General features: G+C 48.1%; 1 protein-coding gene across 6 annotated transcripts in view; it reads right to left on the bottom strand.

Annotated features, from left to right (window-relative positions):
* Positions 1-21,349, bottom strand: part of HNF1B (HNF1 homeobox B) — a 63,232-nt gene that overhangs the window by 14,114 nt on the left and 27,769 nt on the right. For 2 of the 6 annotated variants that reach the window (XM_043902982.1, XM_043902981.1), the window contains exons 5-7: positions 10,750-10,910; positions 8,361-8,522; positions 4,870-5,005 (exon numbers count right to left, since the gene is read on the bottom strand). In XM_043902982.1, the coding sequence (XP_043758917.1) occupies positions 4,870-5,005; positions 8,361-8,522; positions 10,750-10,910 (459 nt within the window). The remainder of the gene's footprint in view (positions 1-4,869; positions 5,006-8,360; positions 8,523-10,749; positions 10,911-21,349) is intronic. The other 4 variants (XM_043902984.1, XM_043902986.1, XM_043902985.1 and 1 more) reach the window with 2 other exon arrangements.

The following is a 21,349-nucleotide window of genomic DNA, read 5'->3' on the forward strand; positions in this document are numbered from 1 at the left end:
TAAGCCTGGCATGCTGCAGTCCAAGGGGCTGCAGAGTCGGACACGACTGAGCGACTGAACAACCACAGCAGCATATCTGCCCACTTCATCCATGCCTGGCTCTGAGGGAGGCTTGCCCTGGTGCACTCAGGACTGAGTTAAAGGCGTCCACTCTAAGGTACAGATTACCGCCCAGATACGTCTGTCCAGCAGGGGGCAGGAGTGTGCAGAGGCCCATGTTTTGATAAAAAACAAAATCTCCTCCACAGTCCTAGAGGTGTGCAGCTTGAAGACCCTCCTTCGGCTGGCTGTGCAATGACCTGAGAGAGGTCAGATGCTCATTCTCTTAACCAGAGCAGACAGGGGATAAAACACAGCGACTCAGCCAGTCTGTGAAGTAAGTGTGTCTCATCTGGCAGCACAGGGCTGATGGCAATGGAAAGACCACGTTACTGGAAGGAGGAAGTAATAAGTTGAAGGCTGGTGGTTACAGTAGGTGTTGCCATCTTTCTGTTCTGGAGGACGGGGACCTCTGTGGTTCTGTATTGTGTCTGTATCCTGAGGTCTCTTTAGAACTGGAGCCAGTGCTGCCAAGATAAGGTCCCTGGTACCCACCCTCTGTTGGCTCCATGGGTGGGATTCTGGGGCAGGTAGCTGAAGTGGGGTGGGGCTGGGGATGGGAGGATGAGGGGAAAGATACTCCCAACTTCTTTCTTGGCATTGCCAAGGTTCCTTTGATTTGACCTCATTTGGGGGGGGGGGTGCTTCCCTGGTGGCTCAGATGGTAAAGCGCCTGTCTGCAATGAGGGAGACCCAGGTTCAATCCCTGGGTTGGGAAGATCCCCTGGAGAAGGAAATGGCAGCCCACTCCAGTAGTCTTGCCTGGAAAATCCCATGGACAGAAGAGCCTGGTGGGCTACAGTCCATGGGGACGCAAAGAGTCAGACATGACTGAGTGACTCCACTTTGTTTCACTTTTTTCTGGGAAATGGTGGGGGGAGGGGTAGAACAAGCTGAAGATGGAAACCCAGAAAAAAGATCTCTTTCCTAGGCAGATGCGGGAAAAGACACCTAAGAGCCTTTCCTGAGATGGAGAGGGTTCCATAAGCAGGTTCACAGGAGGTGGAAATGCTCTGTGGGGATAGCACAGAGGCCTCAACAATGGCCTGTGCAGAGCTTTAGCTGATACTGTTATCAGAAACCTAAAAGGTGAGCAGAGAAGGGAAGGGGAATAAGCCCCCTCCTGGCTCTCCTGGGTGGGGCTGGGAAGGAGGGGTCCTCTGATCTACAACTTATCTCTAACTCCCCAGGGGCTCAGCTTCCCCTCTAGGCACTGTCTCACCTGACACCTTGATCTCCTGTTTCCTAACTTTCCCACAAGGTCTCAGACTCCAAGGGAGCCCCATGGATTTGCTGTTTTCTCCCCAAGACCATCGCCACTGCTCTTTTCAGGAAGTCTCTGCCTAGAAAAGCAAACAATGCCATCTAGAGTGGATGACATTGGAGGACCTAGTTCTGCAACCAGCCTATTGTTTTTGAGTTGTCCTGAGGAGCCCTTTAAGAAATACACATTCCTTGGCCCCACCCAAGACAGAATGAGTCAGACCCTTTGGAGGTGAGGCCCAGGAATTTTATTTTCAACACAGGCTGTGCCCCTAACGCGCCTCAGTTCCAGGATTGAAAGCCACTGATGTCATTCGAGCTCCTGCGGAGTGTGACTCTTGGCTTCCCCATCTGTTTTCTGGGCACTGGTTCCTGCTTAAGAAGCATGTTATCCAGTCCAACAGGTGAGTAGGGAATGATGAATTGGCACTGCTGGGGAGTCTGTTATCATGTTCTCCTTGGGCCTCTGCAGTGACCAAGCAGGGCCCACATACTCAACAGGATGTGCGTGCTAAGTCACTTCAGTCGTGTCTGATTCTTTGCGACCCTATGGAATGCAGCCCACCGCCCGGCCCCTCTGTCCAAGGGATTCTCCAGGCAAGAATACTGGAGCGTGTTGCCATGCCCTCCTCCAGGGCATCTTCCCAACCCAGGGATCGAACCCTTGTCTCATGTCTCTTGCATTGGCAGGCAGGCTCTTTTACCACTAGCACCACCTGGGAAGCCCCACTCAACAGGACAGGAGTTGGCTATTTATTACTCAACAACTCGTCTCTCGATTTACTGGCCTGTGGTGCAGACAGCAGAACAAGCTTGGACTCCATAACCGATTCTTCATCCTGACACTCCCTGGGGTAGGACTGTGTGTCTCAACAATGTTTGCTGGTGACCCTCTCATCATGCTTCGTGCTTTCCCCACTCCAAGTACACACACACACACACACACCCATCTAAGATCAGTGCACTCTGGTATTGGCTGTCTGCAATAGGAGAATAAGATTATTGTGAGAAGGTAGAGAATTATAGGTGCGAAAAATTAGGAGGAGCAAAATGAAAAAAAAATGTGTAACAGCTCCAGGGAAAATTTTAATTCACATAGTGCTTAAGAAAATATAGAACCGTGTGTGTCAGCCAAAGCTGGAGGTGCAAAGAAAGACGGTAAGTGGGACAGTTTGTGTATAGTTTTGGTTGTAGAAATAGAGATGCAATATCTTATCCATGGGCCTTTTAATAAAATCTCCTAGAAGTCAAGCAAGCTGATTTCAGGAATCTGATCTCATTCTCAAACCCTGGTTTTAGTGCGGTTACCATATTCCTGGAGACGGCCCCATGAAAAGGCAGCAAATTTAAAATACCTTTTTTATTTTGTGAGACCTCTAAAGGTTCCTTTTATAAAGCTAAGTGGGGAGGGCATCAGTTTCCCAGCAGCTGAGGACAGACAGGGGGCCAAATATACTCATTCAATAAATTCAGGTGACTCCTATGGGCCTGGCTCTGTTTTGCCCTCAAGGAGCACATAAGTCCATTCCTTCAGAAGTGATCTGAGGCTAGATAAGGTTTAGGGAGAGTGGATAGAGAAGCGAAAAAGGCAGGAACAAATTAATAAGTGGTTCATGTGGGCACTGGACACAGGGAGGCCATGAAGACAGCGGGTGATCCCCAGGGTAGAAGAAAGATGGGAAATGTACCTCCCATAGCTCTCCCCCAAAACCTCTCATGGATGCTCCCTGGATCACAGGGAAGACTTGGCCTGAGCTGTCAACACAAGGCAGAAAATACACTGAATACGCATCAACATCATGACTCTGAGAGTGGCACCCACAGGCACACCCATGGCAGCCTTCTTGCGCTGAAAGGGCCCATCTGTGATGGATAGGGACAGGTTGGCTGTGGGAGGTGAGCCCCCAGGGTGGGAAGGACCTGATGCCTCGCTCTATCTTCAGGCCTGGGCATAAACAATCTATTTCTCTTTAAATCTGTCAAGGCTCAGAGATGCTAGACAGTTTCCTGCAGAGTTCCTTCTCAGTATGTTTTCACCACCTGCCAAAGAGGTCTCATTTGACCATACAGAATTCCCCATTAAGAAGGAAGCCCATGGACTTTCCAGGTGGTCCCATAGTTAAGACTCTGCACTTCCACTGCAGGGGGTACAGGTTCAATCCCTAGTTGGGGAACTAAGATCCCACATGCCATGTCATGGGGGCATGTCCAAAATAAGATCAATCAATTACTAAATCTTATATTTAAAAAAAAAGAAGGGAGCCCCTCATGTCTTCAGTTCAGTTTAGTTCAGTCGCTCAGTCGTGTCCGACTCTTTGCGACCCCATGAATCGCGGCACGCCAGGCCTCCCTGTCCATCACCAACTCCCAGAGTTTAATCGAACTCATGTCCATCGAGTCGGTGATGCCATCCAGCCATCTCATCCTCTGTCGTCCCCTTCTCATCCTGCCCCCAATCCCTCCCAGCATCAGGGTCTTTTCCAATGAGTCAACTCTTCACATCAGGTGGCCAAAGTATTGGAGTTTCAGCCTCAGCATCAGTCCTTCCAATGAACACCCAGGACTGATCTCCTCTAGGATGGACTGGTTGGATCTCCTTGCAGTCCAAGGGACTCTCAAGAGTCTTCTCCAACACCACAGTTCAAAAGCATCAATTTTTCGGCGCCCAGCTTTCTTCACCGTCCAACTCTCACATCCATACACGACCACTGGAAAAACCATAGCCTTGACTAGGCAGACCTTTGTTGGCAAAGTAATGTCTCTGTTTTTTAATATGCTATCTAGGTTGGTCATAACTTTCCTTCCAAGGAGTAAGCGTCTTTTAATTTCATGGCTGCGGTCACCATCTGCAATGATTTTGGAGCCCCAAAAAATAAAGTCTGACACTGCTTCCACTGTTTCCCCGTCTATTTCCCATGAAGTGATAGGACCAGGTGCCATGATCTTAGTTTTCTGAATGTTGAGTTTTAAGCCAACTTTTTCACTCTCCTCTTTCACTTTCATCAAGTCTTACTCCACCTCATGTCTTACCCTACCTCAAACAACACAAAGAAAAATCAGCACAACCCAACCTCCTGGAAAACCCACCACATACTCAGGGATAGGAACGAACACTGGACAGAAATATAAGCTACAATATTATACATATTCATACTTTATCAACGTACAAGCATGTCTACATACCCAGTCATTGGATTGTCCCAACAACCCATTTTACAGATGAGAAGACTGACCCTCATAAAGATGCAATGATTTGACCCAAGACACACAGCTGGTGAGCTATGACCCAGATTCAACTCCATTCCCTAATTTCTTCTAATTTCAGGCTGAACAATCCAAATCTTGAAGAGAGAGATAAGGAACGAAATGAGTTGAATCAAATCTATAAGTGGTGGATGAGTTGGAAGAATATCTTCTTTACTGTTTTTGTTTTTTTTAATCAGGTTGACTCATTTCCCAAAGCACTCCTCCCTGCCCCCAAGTTTTCTGACCAAGAACAGAGCTTACTTTGTGCAATGGCCATGACTCCAGAGAGGGGGGTCATGATGAGGTTTTGAGATTGCTGGGGATTGTGGTGGGACAGGCTGTGGATATTCGTCAAGGTGCTGACAGGGGGCAAACCTCCTCCTGAGACTGAGATCTGCTGGAGAGAAAAAACAAGAGCAGCGTGAGTGGAACCCAGGTTGCGAAGAGCAGCGTCCAAAATGACATCACTTAGCGATTCCTTGGCACAGCTAACTCACTGGTGCATTCATGCATTCATTCAGTAACAATTATTAAGCACCAACTGAGGGACAGGCACTGTTCTAGATACAGAGGAGAGAGAGGTAAGTAATATTGACCATAATCCCTTCCCTCATGTGCATTTTTGTTGACTTCCTTTGAGTCACTAGCCTGCCTTAGAGATTCTTCAGCCCACGTGATATGATTGTCACTGGTTCATGTTGGAAATGGTTCTGGAAACAGACTCACAGATTTAGAGAATGAGCTTATGGTTTTCAGGAGGGGAGGATGCTGGGAAGGGACAGTTACGGAGTTGGGGATGGACATGCACACACTGCTCTATTTAAAATGGATAACCAGCAAAGTCCTACTGTGTAGCACAGGGATCTCTGCTCAATGTCACAGGTCAGTCTGAATGGGAGGGGAGTTTGGGGGAGAATGGATACATGGATATGTATGGCTGAGCCCCTTTGCTATCCACCTGAAACTGTTACAACATTGTTAACTGGCTATACTTCAATGTAAAATAAAAAAGTTTAAAAAGTAAAATTAAAAATGGATAAAAAAGGGAAAAAAAAGCATCCTCTGTTCCGCTCTATGCTGTCTATACGATTGGTGCTAAAAATATGTGATTGCTACAAATAATAACTGGAGAAATGTCCTGGGATTCCCAAGTGTAGCAGATTAGGGCCCAGGTCTAGGGCCCAGAGTGCATGGAAGCTTTCACTGAGTATAGGATCTGGGAAACACTACTCATGTATTAACTCACAAACCTCACTATACCCATGAGGCAGATGCTTCTGCCACTCCCATTTCACGAATGAAAAAACAGGCTCAGAGTAAAGATGCATATTGCCTGAGAACCAACAACCAACAACCTAATAAATGATACCTCTGGTATTCAAACCTAGGTCTGTCTGACTCTAAAATTCAAGTTCTTACTTTTTATAGAGGGCTTTTTCCCTGCAATTATTACTAAGGTCTGTCTGGGGGAGATCAGTCATTATCCATTATTGGGCTTCTCTACTCTTCCCAAATCTCTACTATACATTAAAAACAAACAAACAAAACCCCCCCCTTTTTTTTCTTTCAAGGAGCCACTATTGTAATGACAAAGCTACTAAATAAGGCTTGGTCCCAGGTACTCCCACACTGTTTCATTATTATATTTTAATGACAGATTAGTAAGAGAAAGCTACTGAGTTTTGTGTATTTTATCCAAGGCCACTCTGCTTCCTTTTATTAAGGATTGAATCCTTTCATTTATTCCTAATACTGTCTTTTCCTTAATGACTGTCATTTTCCCAAGTGTATATATAATGGCATTATAAGCACATAATGCTAAAAAGGTCTCTCCTCCTTGCTAGTGGTAATACGTCTATGTGTCATATTGCATGGGTTAGAACTTTCTGAATAGTATTAACCAGTAACAGATGTAACAGACATGCTTAATTTGATTCTATGTTATTAGAAACACTTCCACTATTTCCCCATGAATTATAAGGAGCTTTCAGTTTTACACACACACAACACACACATACACACAACATACTTTTATTCATGATTAAGTAGCTTACTTTTTGTGGTTTTAACATAATTTTAAAAATTATTACTAAGAAAGGACTGTTCCCCCCTCACTCTGAACTAACCCAGACATTCTTGATGGCACCAGGAATGCTCACAGGTGGCTTAGGGTTGGGATACATACATCAGATCTTTGAGTTGCCTTTTCCTTGTGACCCAGAGCGCCTCAGATTATAGCTCTCGCACCAGTACCCCTGGAAGACACTATCTCCTGCCTGCCCTTCTGATCAATCCCATAGCTTCCAAGTGAATTTGAAAAAGAAAGAAAGAAAAAAACCCAAACAGATTTGTTTGTGTTTTTAAAATGAGCATCACGTTGTGAGTTAGGGGTCATGTGACCAAGAAGGAATTCTGACCACATCAAACAAGAGAGAACCAGCTTGTTTGCCGGACTTGTTTTTCAAAATGTCAGAGTCATAAAAAAAAAAAAAAAAAATCAGTGACCTGCCTTCAGACTCTCTTGAGTAATGCAGTCCTTTGCAGAAAGTCAATGGAGTGACAGTAATCTCTGCCATTTCAATGTTTGGTTTCAATGGTGAAAGAGAAAAGTGGGTGCCAATAATAAAAACAACTTAGAGCGTGTATGGCTTTAGTGTTTCTTTTCTTTAAATCATTCACGTAAAGCAGAATTTTATTTTCAATTGGAGGATAATTGCTTTACTATGGTGTGTTGGTTTCTGCTGCACAGCAGCGTGATTCAGCTAGAAGTACTCACACAGCGCCTCCTTCTTGGGCCTCTCAGCCCCGCCCCCAGCTTTAAGGTTTCTAAAGGGCTTCACTGGTTGTCCTCAACAGATAAGGACACATGTAGGAAGGCATTATGATTATCGCCCTGTTTTACAGATTAAGAAGGGCTTCCCGTGTGGCTCAGTCTGTTAAGAATCTGCCTGCAATGCAGGAGACCAGGGTTCAATCTCTGGGTCGGGAAGATCCCCTGAGAAGGGAATGGCAACCCACTCCAGTATTCTGGCCTGGAGAATCCCATGGACTGAGGAGCCCGGCAGGCTACGGTCCATGGTGTGGCAAGAGTTGGACATAACTGAGCAACTAAACCACTGCCACAGATTAAGTAAACTGAGCCTCAAAAGAGTCGAGAGAGTAGCTCTGTGTCACCTGACTAGTAAGCAAGGAAGCAAGAATTCAAACCCAGTTTTGCTCAACCCCAAATTCTATCTCCTTCCTATTTGGGTCACCTTGGTCAAGTTTCTTCCTACTCTAAAATGCAACCATTGGGACTTCCTTGGTGGTCCAGTGGTTAAGACTAAACCTTCTAATGCAGGGGTTGCAGGTTCCATCCCTGGTCGGGGAACTAAGATCCCACATGCCTCGAGGCCAAAAAAAAAAAAAAAAAAATTGATAAGGTAACAAATTCAATAAAAACTTTAAAAATGATCCATATCAAAAAAAAAGATTAAAAAAGTGAATAAAATGCAACCATCACCTCTTTGCCTCCAGGACTGATGGAAGACAGAGAGCTGCCAAGAGTATCAGTCACCATCCTCACAGGGTGATCTGGAGAGTTTGGATGGCATCAGCGTTGCCTTCTGCTGTCCTTTGCTATGTGCTTCACATGCCTACTGCCTACGAGGTTGATACTGTTACCCCTCCTTTGCAGACAAGGGAACGGAAGTTTGGAGAAATTAAGAAATGTGCGCAAGTGGCAGAGTGGCCATGAAGAGCGGGTGATCTACCTCTCGGGCTGAGCTTTTCACCATGGGGGTCTGTTGCTTTGATGCCGTGAGAGCATCCAGCGTGGGCTTTTCTAAAACGCAAGTTTCGACACGCACAGACTGCAACCTGAAAGCTGGCCAGCGCTTTGCGGATGTGTACCACTCCGGAATGGGATGGGGTCCCTGGAGTGCGAAAGAAAGCTCAAATGGGTCACCCTTGTTTCCAAAACCAATCCCTGGGGGATGATTTCAAATGCACATTCTACTTGAAGTCAGCACACAGGGACTATCATTCCCTGGCTGGGGCTCAGCCCCCAAACAGCAAAATTACAGGTGATCCTCGCATCACCCTGGTGACGCAGGCATGGTTAGCCCCCATTTTCCAGATGAGGAAACTGAAATTAGGCAACGTCCATCCTTCGGCTGATAAACAACACAGCCCAAGACGTGGGCACACTGGTTCCCATGCCGGGGTTATTTTTAACCATACTCTCCACTTCTGTCTTTGGTGGACCAAGATCTGTGATGGGCTTGTTACATATTAACCAAAAACAGACTCCTGAATTTGGGCATCCAGCGATAGTGACATAACATACGAGCCAGGGTGTTGGAAACTAGTGAAAAGCTGGTCGCTGCAAACAAGCTTCCAGGTGTTTGCTAACGGTGAGGTGTGCTGTCCTGGTCAATCATCAATCCAATAACAGACTGCCCATCAGGGTGCTGTCGAGCAGAAGAGGAAGAAAGGAGCGTGTCCTGAGGCTGCCTGTGGAGCGCCCCAGCCTGGGTGAGGCCGTTTGCTTCTCAGGAGGAAGGAAAGAAGCGCTCACAGGGAAACACCAAGGGCCTTCAAGCAACAGGAGAGGTCTCCCTCCAGATGTCCTCCACTGCGAAGCCATGATCTCTTCCTCAAGGCCCCACCTCTCCTCCGGGGAAGTCTGGGCAATCCTTGGGTCTCACGAGGCGGCCAAAGAAGCTTAAGGGATGAGGGGTGGGCAAGGGGGCTGCAAAATGCCTCCCATGGGAGCATCTTTTGTCTCTCCTGTTGCAGAGCCCAGGACCAGGAAGCCATGGGTTCAGGTCCCCAGACTAGAGTTGGCACTCCCCTCGGAAACTACACTTTGTTTTTCCTCCAGGGAGCTGGGGACTCAATCACCTGTGACTCACCATTCCTGTGTTGCCTACACGGTGCACACGTCAAGGTCTAAAATGGCATCGGCTCCCTACCCCGCCCCCCACCCCGGCCCCCACCTGCCTCTGGGTCAGACACCTTGAGGGTACAGGGCTCCACCTCGGGCTTGGGAGCCAGGAATCCGCAGCTCCTCCCTCCCCTGGAACACAGAGCATGACCCGAAGAATCAAGTTTTCCACGTCCTACCCTTCCCAGTGTCGTCACGCTCGTGTTGTCTCGGAAGCCACCCTCCCCAGGGTGCGCTGCTGTCCCTTGTGGCTTAGAACCTTGAAAACTCAGCATCAACTAGACTCTTCCTCACCGGGGTGTTCAGCTGACATCTGAGGGTGGGCTGTGGTGACCGCTAGGGGACACGTCATTGAGGGAAAAATAATACTGATATTCACCTAAGAACCAGCATGCTGTCATTCACTGAATATTTACCGTCCCAAACGCAGTGCTGAGTACCTCTCATGTTATCATATTTGTTCCGCCAACAACCCTAGTGTTATTACCCACGTTTTATAGACAAGAAAGAAAGAGCTTAGAACCTGGCCAAGGCTACACAGCTATTAAGTGCCGGAGCTGGGATTGGAACCTGGTCATTGCAAACTTCAAAGTCGGTGTTTCCCACCCCCCCCCCCCCCCCCCCCCCGCCCCAACAAGCACTGCCCCACCCTACCCACCGTTTTGTGCTATGATCTTCACTGCCGCCCAGGGTCCTTCAAAACCCCAGGGCCAGAAGCTTCGCCACCTCCCGCCATCCACTCAATCCTGACTTCATTCACCCTTTTGGGCAGCATCAGGGGAGTGCTGAAGAGAAGGGGGGGGGGGGGCTTGTTTCAAAGTGAGGTGCTCTCTGGGTTAAAAAATCTGGCTTTGGAGGCCCTGGGTTGGTTGGGGGCTGGTTGGGGATGAATGAACATTTTATCAACTTAAATGTCACTGGCAGCCCCAAAACAAACAGGGTCCCACCCGGCTTGCTCCTTTATGAGGCATTCAATCAATAAAATGAGAGCAGGGCTCTGTCAGATTTATTGGCTGGGTTCAAACCGAACACCTCTTCCACCCGCCGGAGGCTGGGTCACTGGCTCTACCTTTCCGTTCCAACTCTGGACGGCCCCCATTTTCCCCTGTGGGGCTACAATGGTTCATTGTTTCAGGCAGGCCTTGTGAGAAGTTGTGTTTGTTTTGCCTCTTATCTTATCAGCTCCAGAGCTACAATGGCCCAGGTGTACTCACCATTTTACCATCAGGTGAGAGGAGATTGTGGCCCGGGTCCAGGCTGGCTGGAGAGACTTGCTGTAAAACAGACTGGCTAGTCACCATGGCGCTGTTGCCATGGTGACTGATTGTTGACGAGGAAGTGACCTCATTGCTTCCCTGCTGGCTGTAGCGCACTCCTGCAAAACAAGGCAGACCCAACAGCGGAGTATTAGTGCCACCTGACCCGGGGTCACTTGTTTTCTAGGGTAGACGACGAGGGAAAACACTGCCTTCTTTCCCCTGTCTGTCTATGAGACACATCAGCTGTCGTTCTCTAGGGCAGAGGTTGCCCGGCCTCTGCTTGAAGTCTGGAATGGAAGCTCCATGGGGGCAGCATGTTTTTAACCTGTATTGTTTTGTTCCTTGCTGTATTCTCTTGGTTGTTGTTGTTTAGTTCCTAGGTCGTTTCTGATTCTTTTGCGACTCCACGGACTATAGCCTGCCGGGCTCCACTATCTGTGGAATTTTCCAAGCAAGTATACTGGAGTGGGTTGCCCTTTTCTTCTCCAGGGGATCTTCCCAATCCAAGGATTGAACCTGTGTCTCCTGCACTGGCTGGCAGATTCTTTACCACTGAGCCACCTGGGAAGCCCCTCCTCTTGATAGCCACTTGATAAATATGTCAAATGAATGAACGAACAAATGAATGGATTCTACTTCTTGTTGCTTCTACATAGTGCTTTTAGGTTTTAGGGGCTTTCCCTTCCCAGCTGGAGTATTTCTTTTGCTCTTCAAAATGCCTTCTAGAAATGTTTCCCTGGCATTGCTTGGCTATGTAGGGCTGCAGAGTATGAGCTGACAGGTTTTACAGAGAGGCACTGGCCCAGTGACCCTTGAAATTGAAAGTGGCTCAGTCGTGTCCAACTCTTTGTGACCCCATGGACTGTAGTCCATGGAATTCTCCAGGCTAGAATACCTGAGTGGGTAGCCTTTTCCCTTTTCCAGGAGATCTTCCCAAATCAGGGATCGAACCCAGGTCTCCTGCGTTGCAGGCAGATTCTTTACCAGCTGAGCCACAAGGGAAGCCCAAGAATATTGGAGTCCCTTGAATTGTAGGCGGATTCTTTACCAACCGAGCTATCAGGGAAGCCGGGACCCTTGTAAGAGCCACAACAAAATGCATCATTCTGTGTACCACCATTCTGGCCAAGCCCCAGTGACCGAGGGGACACCAGCAGAGCAGGATGGAGCCAGGGCTGTAGCTAGGACTCTGGTCCCGGAACTCACATTCCTTCAATGGGGTCCCTTTTGGCTGCCTTCCAGGGCCCAGGGGAAGGCGTGTCTGCCCGGAGGTGGGGCAGGCGGCACCCATAGGCAGGAAGTGAATGCCTAGAAGACCACTGCTGTTTGGACTGCAAGGGAGCGGAGAAGCAAGCATATGTACAGCCTTGCTGCTCTGACTCTCCCTCTCACTCAGGAACCAAAATGCGAGTCTGTGCTCAGGAAAGGGACAGTGCTAGACAGAGACCTGGCGAAAGGAGGAAGCTGAGGGAGGAAGAGAACCTGGGTCCAGTGTGCAGAGTTCAAGTCCTGTTTGATGTGCCTGTGAAACAGCCAGAGACAAAGCCGAGGGGGAAGCTGGGCCATCCTGCCCTAAGCTCAAAGCTGAGAAAGACCATGTTCTTATTTTCTGCCTTGGATTTGACAGAAAGGTTTAGGGGACCCAGGTCCTACCTGCAAGAGACAGAGACCAAATGCCTAAGGAATCATTTGGCGTGGAGGGCCAACTTCTCCTTCATTTCTCCTTCTGCCCAGTTCCCCAGGATGAAACATCACTGCATCAGGCATCCAAGTTCTGTTGGTCCACACACCCCCTGCCCTGCCTCCTGCGCCCCAGGGGAGCCCCACCTGCTCGAGGAGGCTACAAAAGTCCCCCTGGGAGCCAGGCAGGGCTGCCATAACCAGTAGCCTGTAATTCACCAAGACGGAGCTTGCCAAGAGGAGACCCAAGCCAGTTTTCCTTGGATTGTTCGAAGGACGTTCCCCAAGGCTGAAATGACCTAGAGCTTAAGAAGGGTGGGGAGAAAGCAAACACATGCTGGGGCAGGAGTCTAACCTTCAAGAGCAGCTTGTTGGGCTACAAAGTGGTTTGATGCGTGTTCCGTGTGTGGGCTTCTTCTGTTCGTTGTTTCCTTTGATTCAAGGGGCTGCTGATGGGGTGGTGTCGGCAGCAGGACAACACTGGAATTCAGTAGTTATAGGGCTGGGGCACTATATTTTAGGGGGAACAGGAGCCATGAAGTTTAAAGGAATAAAGGAAGACCTCCACATCTCCAAACCAACATCGCCTGTCCCGTCCTGTCTGTCTTCCTCTGCATCCATCTGCAGTTTCTAGGTCTCATTGCCACTACCCCCTACTCCATCCCACTGGGTTAAATTAGGTCCTTTGGCTCCGCTCATATCTGCCCCTGGGTTCCCAGCAGGACGCTTACCTAGGAGAAGAGAGATCTGAAACTTTGTGAGCTCAGAAGGCCTTGGGGTCCACCGGAAAAGCAGGGAGGCAGATTTCAAATCAGTAAAAGGAAGGGTTTTCTAACGAGAGGGGCTAATGGGAAGATTATGTGCTCTGCAGCAGGACATACTCGGGTTTCAATCCTGACTTTGCACTTAACAGATGTGTGATCTTGGGGAAATCACTTCTCTCTCTGTGGTTCAGTTTCCTCTTGTAAAGTGAAGAGATCGCTTCCTTAATATGGCTAGTCTGGATCAGAAATAACCTCTAGGAAACGCCTCGTACAATGTCAAATAAATAGTACCCACAGCTCGGGATCCTGCAGGGAGGGAGCTGGTGTAGGTGAGGACTCCAAGATATTTGTACTAAGACTCCAGAATTCTGGACAATGGAGGGTAGATTCTAAGTCCTGAATGGAATTGCCTTTCCACGGAGAATCATTCCCAAAGAAACTGACTCTGCTGTAATCACTGATGCTTGGTCCTGGAAGCAACTTGGGAGGGAGACCTGGCCCCTGCCCTCTTGTTCTTTCCTTTCAGAGAAAATGGACTTCAGCCTGCTTTTCTCCCACTTCCTCTGACTCCCTGGCCAGCTATTTACCTCCCCAAGATGCTCTGCTCCTGAGAGTGTGGTGATAACGCTGGGAGTCAGGCGTGTTTTCACCTCCCAGCTTGTCCCCATCATCGATTGGGTCTCAAGTCAAACAGACGCTCGCTTCCCCCTATTTAATTTGGCTGAAGACAGAGGGCCAGTCCTCAGACAATCAAATATGGGTCTCGGGGAGACTTCTCCCCTACCCCCAGGCTACATAATTATTTATTTAAAAATAATTAACCAAGGTATCCACAGGAAACAAAAGGCTGCTTTACATGCGAGCCTGGCAGGAGGGAGGCGAGAGCTATTTGTTAGAATCCAGGCGGCAGAGCCCAAGGCTGCGGCGCCCTGCCGTCCTTGTCTTCTCCCCTAGCAGAACTTCACTATGGCAGAAATGTAACAGGAAGATGCTCTCTCCAAAGGCAGATGGGCCTAGACCTCCGCGCCCTCCTTGAAGGACCTCCGGTTAAGAGACGGTGTCTGGTTGGGGACTAGGGGATCTCTGTCTTGAGCTCAGCTCTGCCATCAGTGTATTGGGCGAGCTCCAGCTCTGCTTCAGCTCTCAGTCAGAGGACTGCCTGCTTTGGTAAGGGGGGGAGGGGCTTTTATCACTGCAAAGTGGGGTGGGAAGCAGGTGTCTTTTTTTTCAAGTATCACAAGTATATAAAATCAGAGCAGGAACACGACCTGATAAATTAAGCAGACTTATTTCAATACCGTATACTAAGAGTGAAAGCGTTAGTCGCTCAGTTGTGTCCAACTCTTTGCAACCCCATGGACTGTAGCCTGCCACCAGGCTCCTCTGTCCATGGGACTCTCTGGGCAAGAGTATTGGAGTGGGTTGCCACTTCCTTCTCCAGGGGATCTTGCTGACCTAAGGATTGAACCTGGGTCTTCTGCATTGCAGGCAGATTCTTTACCATCTGAGCCACAAGGAAACCCACTGCTAAGAGGGACCAGTTCAAAGACTCACCATTTGTTTCACACCTACAAAGACCACTTTAAGGGCATTTATGATCTCTCAAAACTGATCAGTTTTGTGCAAGGAAACCATGTTTCTTTTAAAAAGACTTGCGCACTTGCCCAGGCTGAAGGATATTAGAATGTAGCACATAAAGCCCATTGCTAGAAGTAGAAATACCTCTACCACTAGTGGCGCTAGTGGTAGACCCCAGAGGAGGGCATGGCAACTCACTCCAGTATTCTTGCCTGGAGAATCCCACGGACAGAGGAGCCTGGCGGGCTGCAGTCTATGGGGTCACAAAGAGTCAGACATGACTCAGTGACTAAGCACAGCACAGTGGTAAAGAACCCACCTGCCAACGCAGGAAACATAAGAGACCAGGGCTTGATCCCTGGGTCGGCAAGTTCCCCTGGAGGAGGGCATGGCAACCCACCAGTATTCTTGCCTGGAGAATCCCATAGAGAGGGGGAGCCTGGTGGGCTACAGTCCACAGGGTTGCAAAGAATCAGTCGTGACTAAAGCATCTTAGCATGCACGTTCACTTGCCCAGGCTCAAGGATATTAAAATCTAGCACATAAAGCCCATTACTAGAGGTAGAAATATAGGCAATATACTATTACAGCAACAAACATCAATTACAGTTAAGGATTTTTCTGTAACAGCCAAATGGATAATCAAATATTGCAACAACCTGCTCCAGGGGCACCTGTAACCTTTCCTGCTGATGCTTCTCTCACCAGGGATTTGGCAATCACTCAGGCTCCTGAGAGGGAGGCCGTAATGAGCCAGCAGCCTTAAAAGGGGATGCCGAGGTGAAGGGTATATCACAAGGTCTCTGACCCCGGCAACACCAGCCATGTGTTCTTCTTAGAGGATGGAGAGGCCAGGTCCTTGTGTATTTCACAAACTCAGAAGAGGGCTCAAAAGGAGAACCGAAGTACAATAGGTCTGGTGCCAGGTGACCGGGTTTAAATCCTGATTCTGCCACATAATAGCTGTGTGACCTTGGGGGAATTACTTAACTAACCTCTCTGATCTTCAGTTTCTTTATTGTTAACGATTACCATCTCTTCAGTCACTGGGGAAAGGACTGGATGTGTTAAATGGGTATGAAATTACCCAGATCATGTTTGGCATATAACAGTTACTCGAGACACATCTGTTCCTCGTGTGGGGGGATGGTCTTTGTTTAAAAGATATTTTTAGGAAGATTGAGTTTACAGAACTCAGAACTTCTTTGAGCATCTATCCTGTGCGAGGCACCATGGCAGGAAGCCTGTAAGAAGTGGAATGGCATCTTTCCTTCTCTGAAAATGAACATATGATGCTCTGGTTTAACAGTGACTGGCTAAAGGTGCCAGGCAGAGAGCCACAGAGCTCCCACAGGAGCAATGAGAAGGCCAGAAAGTGGCCATGTATTTTCCACTCAGTTCCTGGTTTCAATTTAGTTAATTGTCCACATCCCCATCACTGGCCCTAAGAACCACAGCAAGTGTGTCGAGCAGCAAAAAGCTGGTATCTAGAGACATCCCTGAGGCCTTGGTGAGGAGTTGTCTACTCTTGCTTATTCCCGGCACTCAGCATCACGGGAGATGATGCTGTTTCTGAATTGCCAATGGCACGTGGGACAGAGACAAATCACTTGGTTTCTATCCGGTGTGGCTGCAAGCTTATGGTTCCAGAAGCCAGCCTCTCCATGCCCTGCATTCCTGCACCCACACCCATCTCCAGGGCACCCTTCACATTGCTGCATGTTGGGATTTCTTTCTAGAACAAAACCGCACCATCTCACTGCCCTGTTTGGACACTTACCACTGCTCTTCACTCCCTCCTGGAAAAGCCCCAACACCTGAGACTGGCAGAATTGGGCCATTACGACTCCATTCTGCCTTATCTGTATCATCTGTCACCACTTCCCAGGCAGTCATGTCAGAACCCTGCCATCTCCTGCCTCCATGCCTTTGCTTATGCTGTTCCTGGTGCCTGGAACGCTCTTCCCTTCTTCTCCATCTCCCATCCTTTAAGCAGGCTAAATGTCCCCTCTTATGTGAAGCTCTCCTTGATTCATCCTTTGTATTCTACACGCAGTAGTGACTCTGACTGCAGAGGCTGGTCACCTGCACAGAAATGCTTGGATGATGTGTTTCCTTCTCTCTCTGTCTTAAAGAAAGAGATGCCTTTTTACTCACTTGTGCATCCTCAGAGCCTAGCAAAGCAGCTGATGTGTGAATATTCACTGAATGACAGAATAAGCTTTCAGGTTCTTTGAGCATCCCAGCCCCAGAACATGGGAGCATCCCTTCTGGCAGGACAAAATACAGTGCTAGTATTGGTACTAAAAGTGTGGGTTGGGGGAATTCCCTGGCAGTCCAGTGCTTAGGACGCTGTGCTTTCACTACCCAGGGCGTGGGTTCAATCCTTGATTGGGGAACTAAGATCTCGCAAGCTTTGTGGCAAGGCCAAATTAAACAGAAGCATGGATTGACTCTGGGCTTCCCTGGCGGCTCAGATGGTAAAGAATCTGCCTACAATGCAGGAGACCCAGGTTCAGTCTCTGGGTTGGGAAGATCCCCTGGAGAAGGGAATGGCAACCCACTCCAGTATTCTTGCCTGGAGAATCCCATGGAGAGAGGAACCTGATGGTGGGCTATAGTCCATGGGGTCATAAAGAGTTGGACACGACCGAATAACTAACACACACACAAGGATGGGCTTCAATTCTATTGATATATTAGGGAATAACTTGAGTGTAAGTAACATCAGTTTCAAAAATCTGCACCCAGCTGAATGGAGCTACAATAGAAAAACCCTACAGTCTTTTTTTAAAGCTTTTTTCTTTTTTTTAATTGAAGTGTCATTGATTTACAATGTTCTGTTAACTTCTGCTGTACAGCCAAGTGACTTAATTACATACATATATACATTCTTTTCTGTATTATTTTCCATTCTGGGTTATCCCAGGATATTGAATAGAGTTTCCTGTGCTAAACAGTAGGGGCTTGTCTATCCATTCACATAGGAAATCACTAAATGCACGTGCACACACACACACACTCTCACACCCTTCAAACACGTCAGTTCACTGCATGTGCCATAGCCACATCCGTCCACATCATGTGAAGTTACAACTTTCCTTCCGATTTCAGATAAGTCTCTGCCCACCACCTCAATAATTCACCAGCTTCGCCGCTTCCGACACCCACTTCAATAGGCAAACTTCAGAACTTTCTCAAGGTAAAGTGCCATATTTACTGTTGTACAGTGTTTATGTATTTCCGAAGCATTTAACAGGTGTAAAACTGCTAATGTTTTTTTTATTAGACTCTTATCTTTTTTAAAAGGTGTCACTGACGAAGTTTTTGAGTATTGTGCCCTTAACCCCATTTTTTTCCCATAAGCACTGCAGATTTTATTGTGTGACCTTGCAAAGCATGGTGGTTTTTATGATGGGTATGTCGGGTTCTAGAGGACTGACTGTGCCCCTATGTTCAAAGATGGATGCAACGGCCTTCAGGAGGACCCTGGGGAGGAGCTGCCTCGGGTGTAATTAACCACAGGAACTTCCCATCCCAGTGCTTCAGGAGCTTAGAACCACCCCACAGAGCCCTCCGTGTCTAATCTAGTTCTCGACGAGTTTCAGAAAACAGTTTAGGAGTTTGGGATTAACATACACACACTACTAAATACAAACGAGATAAGCAACAAGGACCTGCTGAATAGTGCAGGGAACCATACACAATATTTTGTAATAACCTATAGGGGAAAAAACTGATAAATAATATATATATATATGTATTACTGAATCACTTTGCTGTACATCTGAAACTAACACAAAATTGTAAATTAACTATCCTTAAGTTTTTTTTGTCTGTCCCACGTACCCTTTATTTATGAAGTCCTTCCACAATTCATTTTTCATCCCATCAACTCTATGAGGAAGAGAGTAGGCAGGACTTGTCCAGACTGGATACATAAAGCCGAGTCTTGTGGCTCCAGACAGCCAGTGCTCCATGCTCCTCAGAATGAGCGAGGGCAAAGTGCCGTCTTTCTCTGCTCTTGGCCCCCCATCTTCTGTCTTGTGTAGTCCACTCAGCAGCAGGATCGAACCTGACCATCTCCCATTTGTCAAAACTTTGTTCTTCACACTTCAGTTTGTGTGTGTGTGTGTGCACATGTGTACGGAGTCACTCAGTCTTGTTCAGCTCTTTGTGAAACCGTGGACTGTAGCCTGCCAGGCTCCTCTGTCCATGGGATTTTCCAGTATTCCAAGAATACTGGAATGGGTTGCCATTTCCTCCTCCAGGGGATCTTCCTGACCCGGAGATCAAATCTGTGTATCCTGCAGCTTCTGCACTAGCATGCAGATTCTTTACCACCGAGACACCTGGGAAGCTCACTTCAATTTTTTTAAGTGGTGAAAAAAAGACCAGTTGAGACCCCAACCCCACAAGTCTAGAAATCAACTGGGCACCAGTGTCCAGCCACTTTAAACTCATACTCTATCTCTCTGCTCTGACTTTCTGATGATTCCAGGCCCATCAATTTCTGGGCCTCAACATTTTTGTCTATAACCTGGGCATACAGATCTCCCTTCCTCAGAAGCCAGAATGATAAATGAATAAAATGAAGTTAGAAAAACAAAATAATAAAGTTAGGGAATCTCTGGGTTTTCCTGGAAAAGAAAATGCTGGAGACAGAAGAGCAGTGTCAGTCTAGAAAGTATGACCAGAATTGTTCTTTTATAGAAAGAAGCAAAGAGGTGGGGTCTCCTGGGCAGTGGGAGGCTCAGCTTGACCCCATGTGGCCTTTGACCCTGAAGCCTGGGGGTCCCATTCCCTGGGGTCTGTGAGCTGCACCCAGAATCCGGTGGGATGGCTTTCACCCTTGACATTTCCAAGCCAATCACCCATCCCTGATAATGCAGGAATGTTCCTCTGGCTGGTGGACCTCTGCCAGCTCAAGGGCTCGTCCCAGCCACCAACAGAGTAAACATTACTCAACAGACCAGGGCCCTGTCACACACATTCTTCCCCTGTGTTCCTAACCTCACGCAGAGCGCAGCCCGGCCCTGTCGGCTCTGGAAATGGGGATCGAAAAATCAGGCAGGAGCGAGAGTGCAGAGGAGAAAGCTCTTCCAAAAAGGAAACAACCACGTCCATCAATTATAAGTAGACAGAGCTGTCTTCCCTGTGAAGTCAAAACACATTGGGTAGGCGGGGGTGGTGGCTGCGACAGAAAGGAATTAAGCCAGTCTTGACGGGTCCAGTACCGCATCCTTATAAACTCTCTCCCCCTTTTCCTAAAGAGGAGTCACTTTTTATTTTTAGTTGCCGCCTGCGGGATCTTGAGTTGAGGTAAGTGAACTCAGTAGTGGCATGTGGGATCTGGTTCCCTGACCAGGGATCAAATCCTGGTCCCCTGCATTGGGACCTCAGCCTTAGCCACTGGACCACCAGGGAAGTCCCGGGAAGTTCCCTTTCTTGAGGAGAGAGGCAGAGACACAAATTATTCAGGCTGGTGAACTTCTAAGACACTCACTTGGGGATGAAAGAATGTCAACAATTCCCCCGGCTTGAAACTGAGAACTCAAAAAAATGAAAACTTTCCAAGAGGCTGGCATCACTGCCTCAGTTTCCTCACTGGTCACACAGGACCATCGCCGGTTCTTATTAACATTTTCTTCTCTCCGAGGATACAGATGGATGTTTGCCAAGGGTTGAGGAGATTAAAAATCTGAAAGCCTGGGAGTAAAAATCCGAGGCAAGATGAAAGCAATTTAAACAGGGGGCTGGCTTCAATTCCAGATCTCTTTCTCCCCAGGGTGGCTTAGTTAGGAATCCAATTCAAAAGAGGAGAAACACAGATAGACCTGCGGGGACGGTAAACATTCTTGAACTCAAGGAGTAAAAGTTGAGTGATACTTCAGGGAAGCCCACAAACTGGTTTTCTTATAAAAATCAAAGCAAACGTAACCAAGGAAAGAAAAAGGCTTCTATCAAAAGCATCTTGGCTGAGAAAAGAAGCGAATGTGTACCTGAGAAATGGCCCAGGTGGGGAGGTGGACCGGGCGCCAGGAACTCCGCCTGTCCAAGCAAAGCCCAGCTTGGCCACCACGCCTGCCCCTTAGCAGACAGCGGGTTTCTGCCGGCAAACGCCAGGGGATTTGCAGTGACCCCGGCGGCCTGGAGATGTAATTGCAGGTGGAAGCCACCCGGGCTAACCCTCGAGAAGCTGAGAGGTCCTCACACCTTAAGTGTTTTACACGGTCTGCTTCTCAGTGGGTTCCAGATGCCCACTGGACAGAGTGGAAGGCCAAGGTTCAAAGAGGAAGAAGTCATTTTCACCACCTCTTACCTAGGGTCTCCCAGCAAAGAAGACCTATTCTAAAGCTGCCCGCTCTCCTTCTTCCCTGAAAGCCACACATTGACACCAGATACACATTGACCCCAGATTGAATCTCGGGGCTCCCCAGGTGGCGCTAGTGGTAAAGAACCTGCCTGCTAATGCAGGAGACATGAGACACGGGTTCGATCCCTGGGGCAGGATGATCCCCTGGAGGAGGGCA

This window comes from Cervus elaphus, chromosome 5 (assembly GCF_910594005.1).
Source record: "Cervus elaphus chromosome 5, mCerEla1.1, whole genome shotgun sequence".
Taxonomy (NCBI): Eukaryota; Metazoa; Chordata; class Mammalia; order Artiodactyla; family Cervidae; genus Cervus; species Cervus elaphus.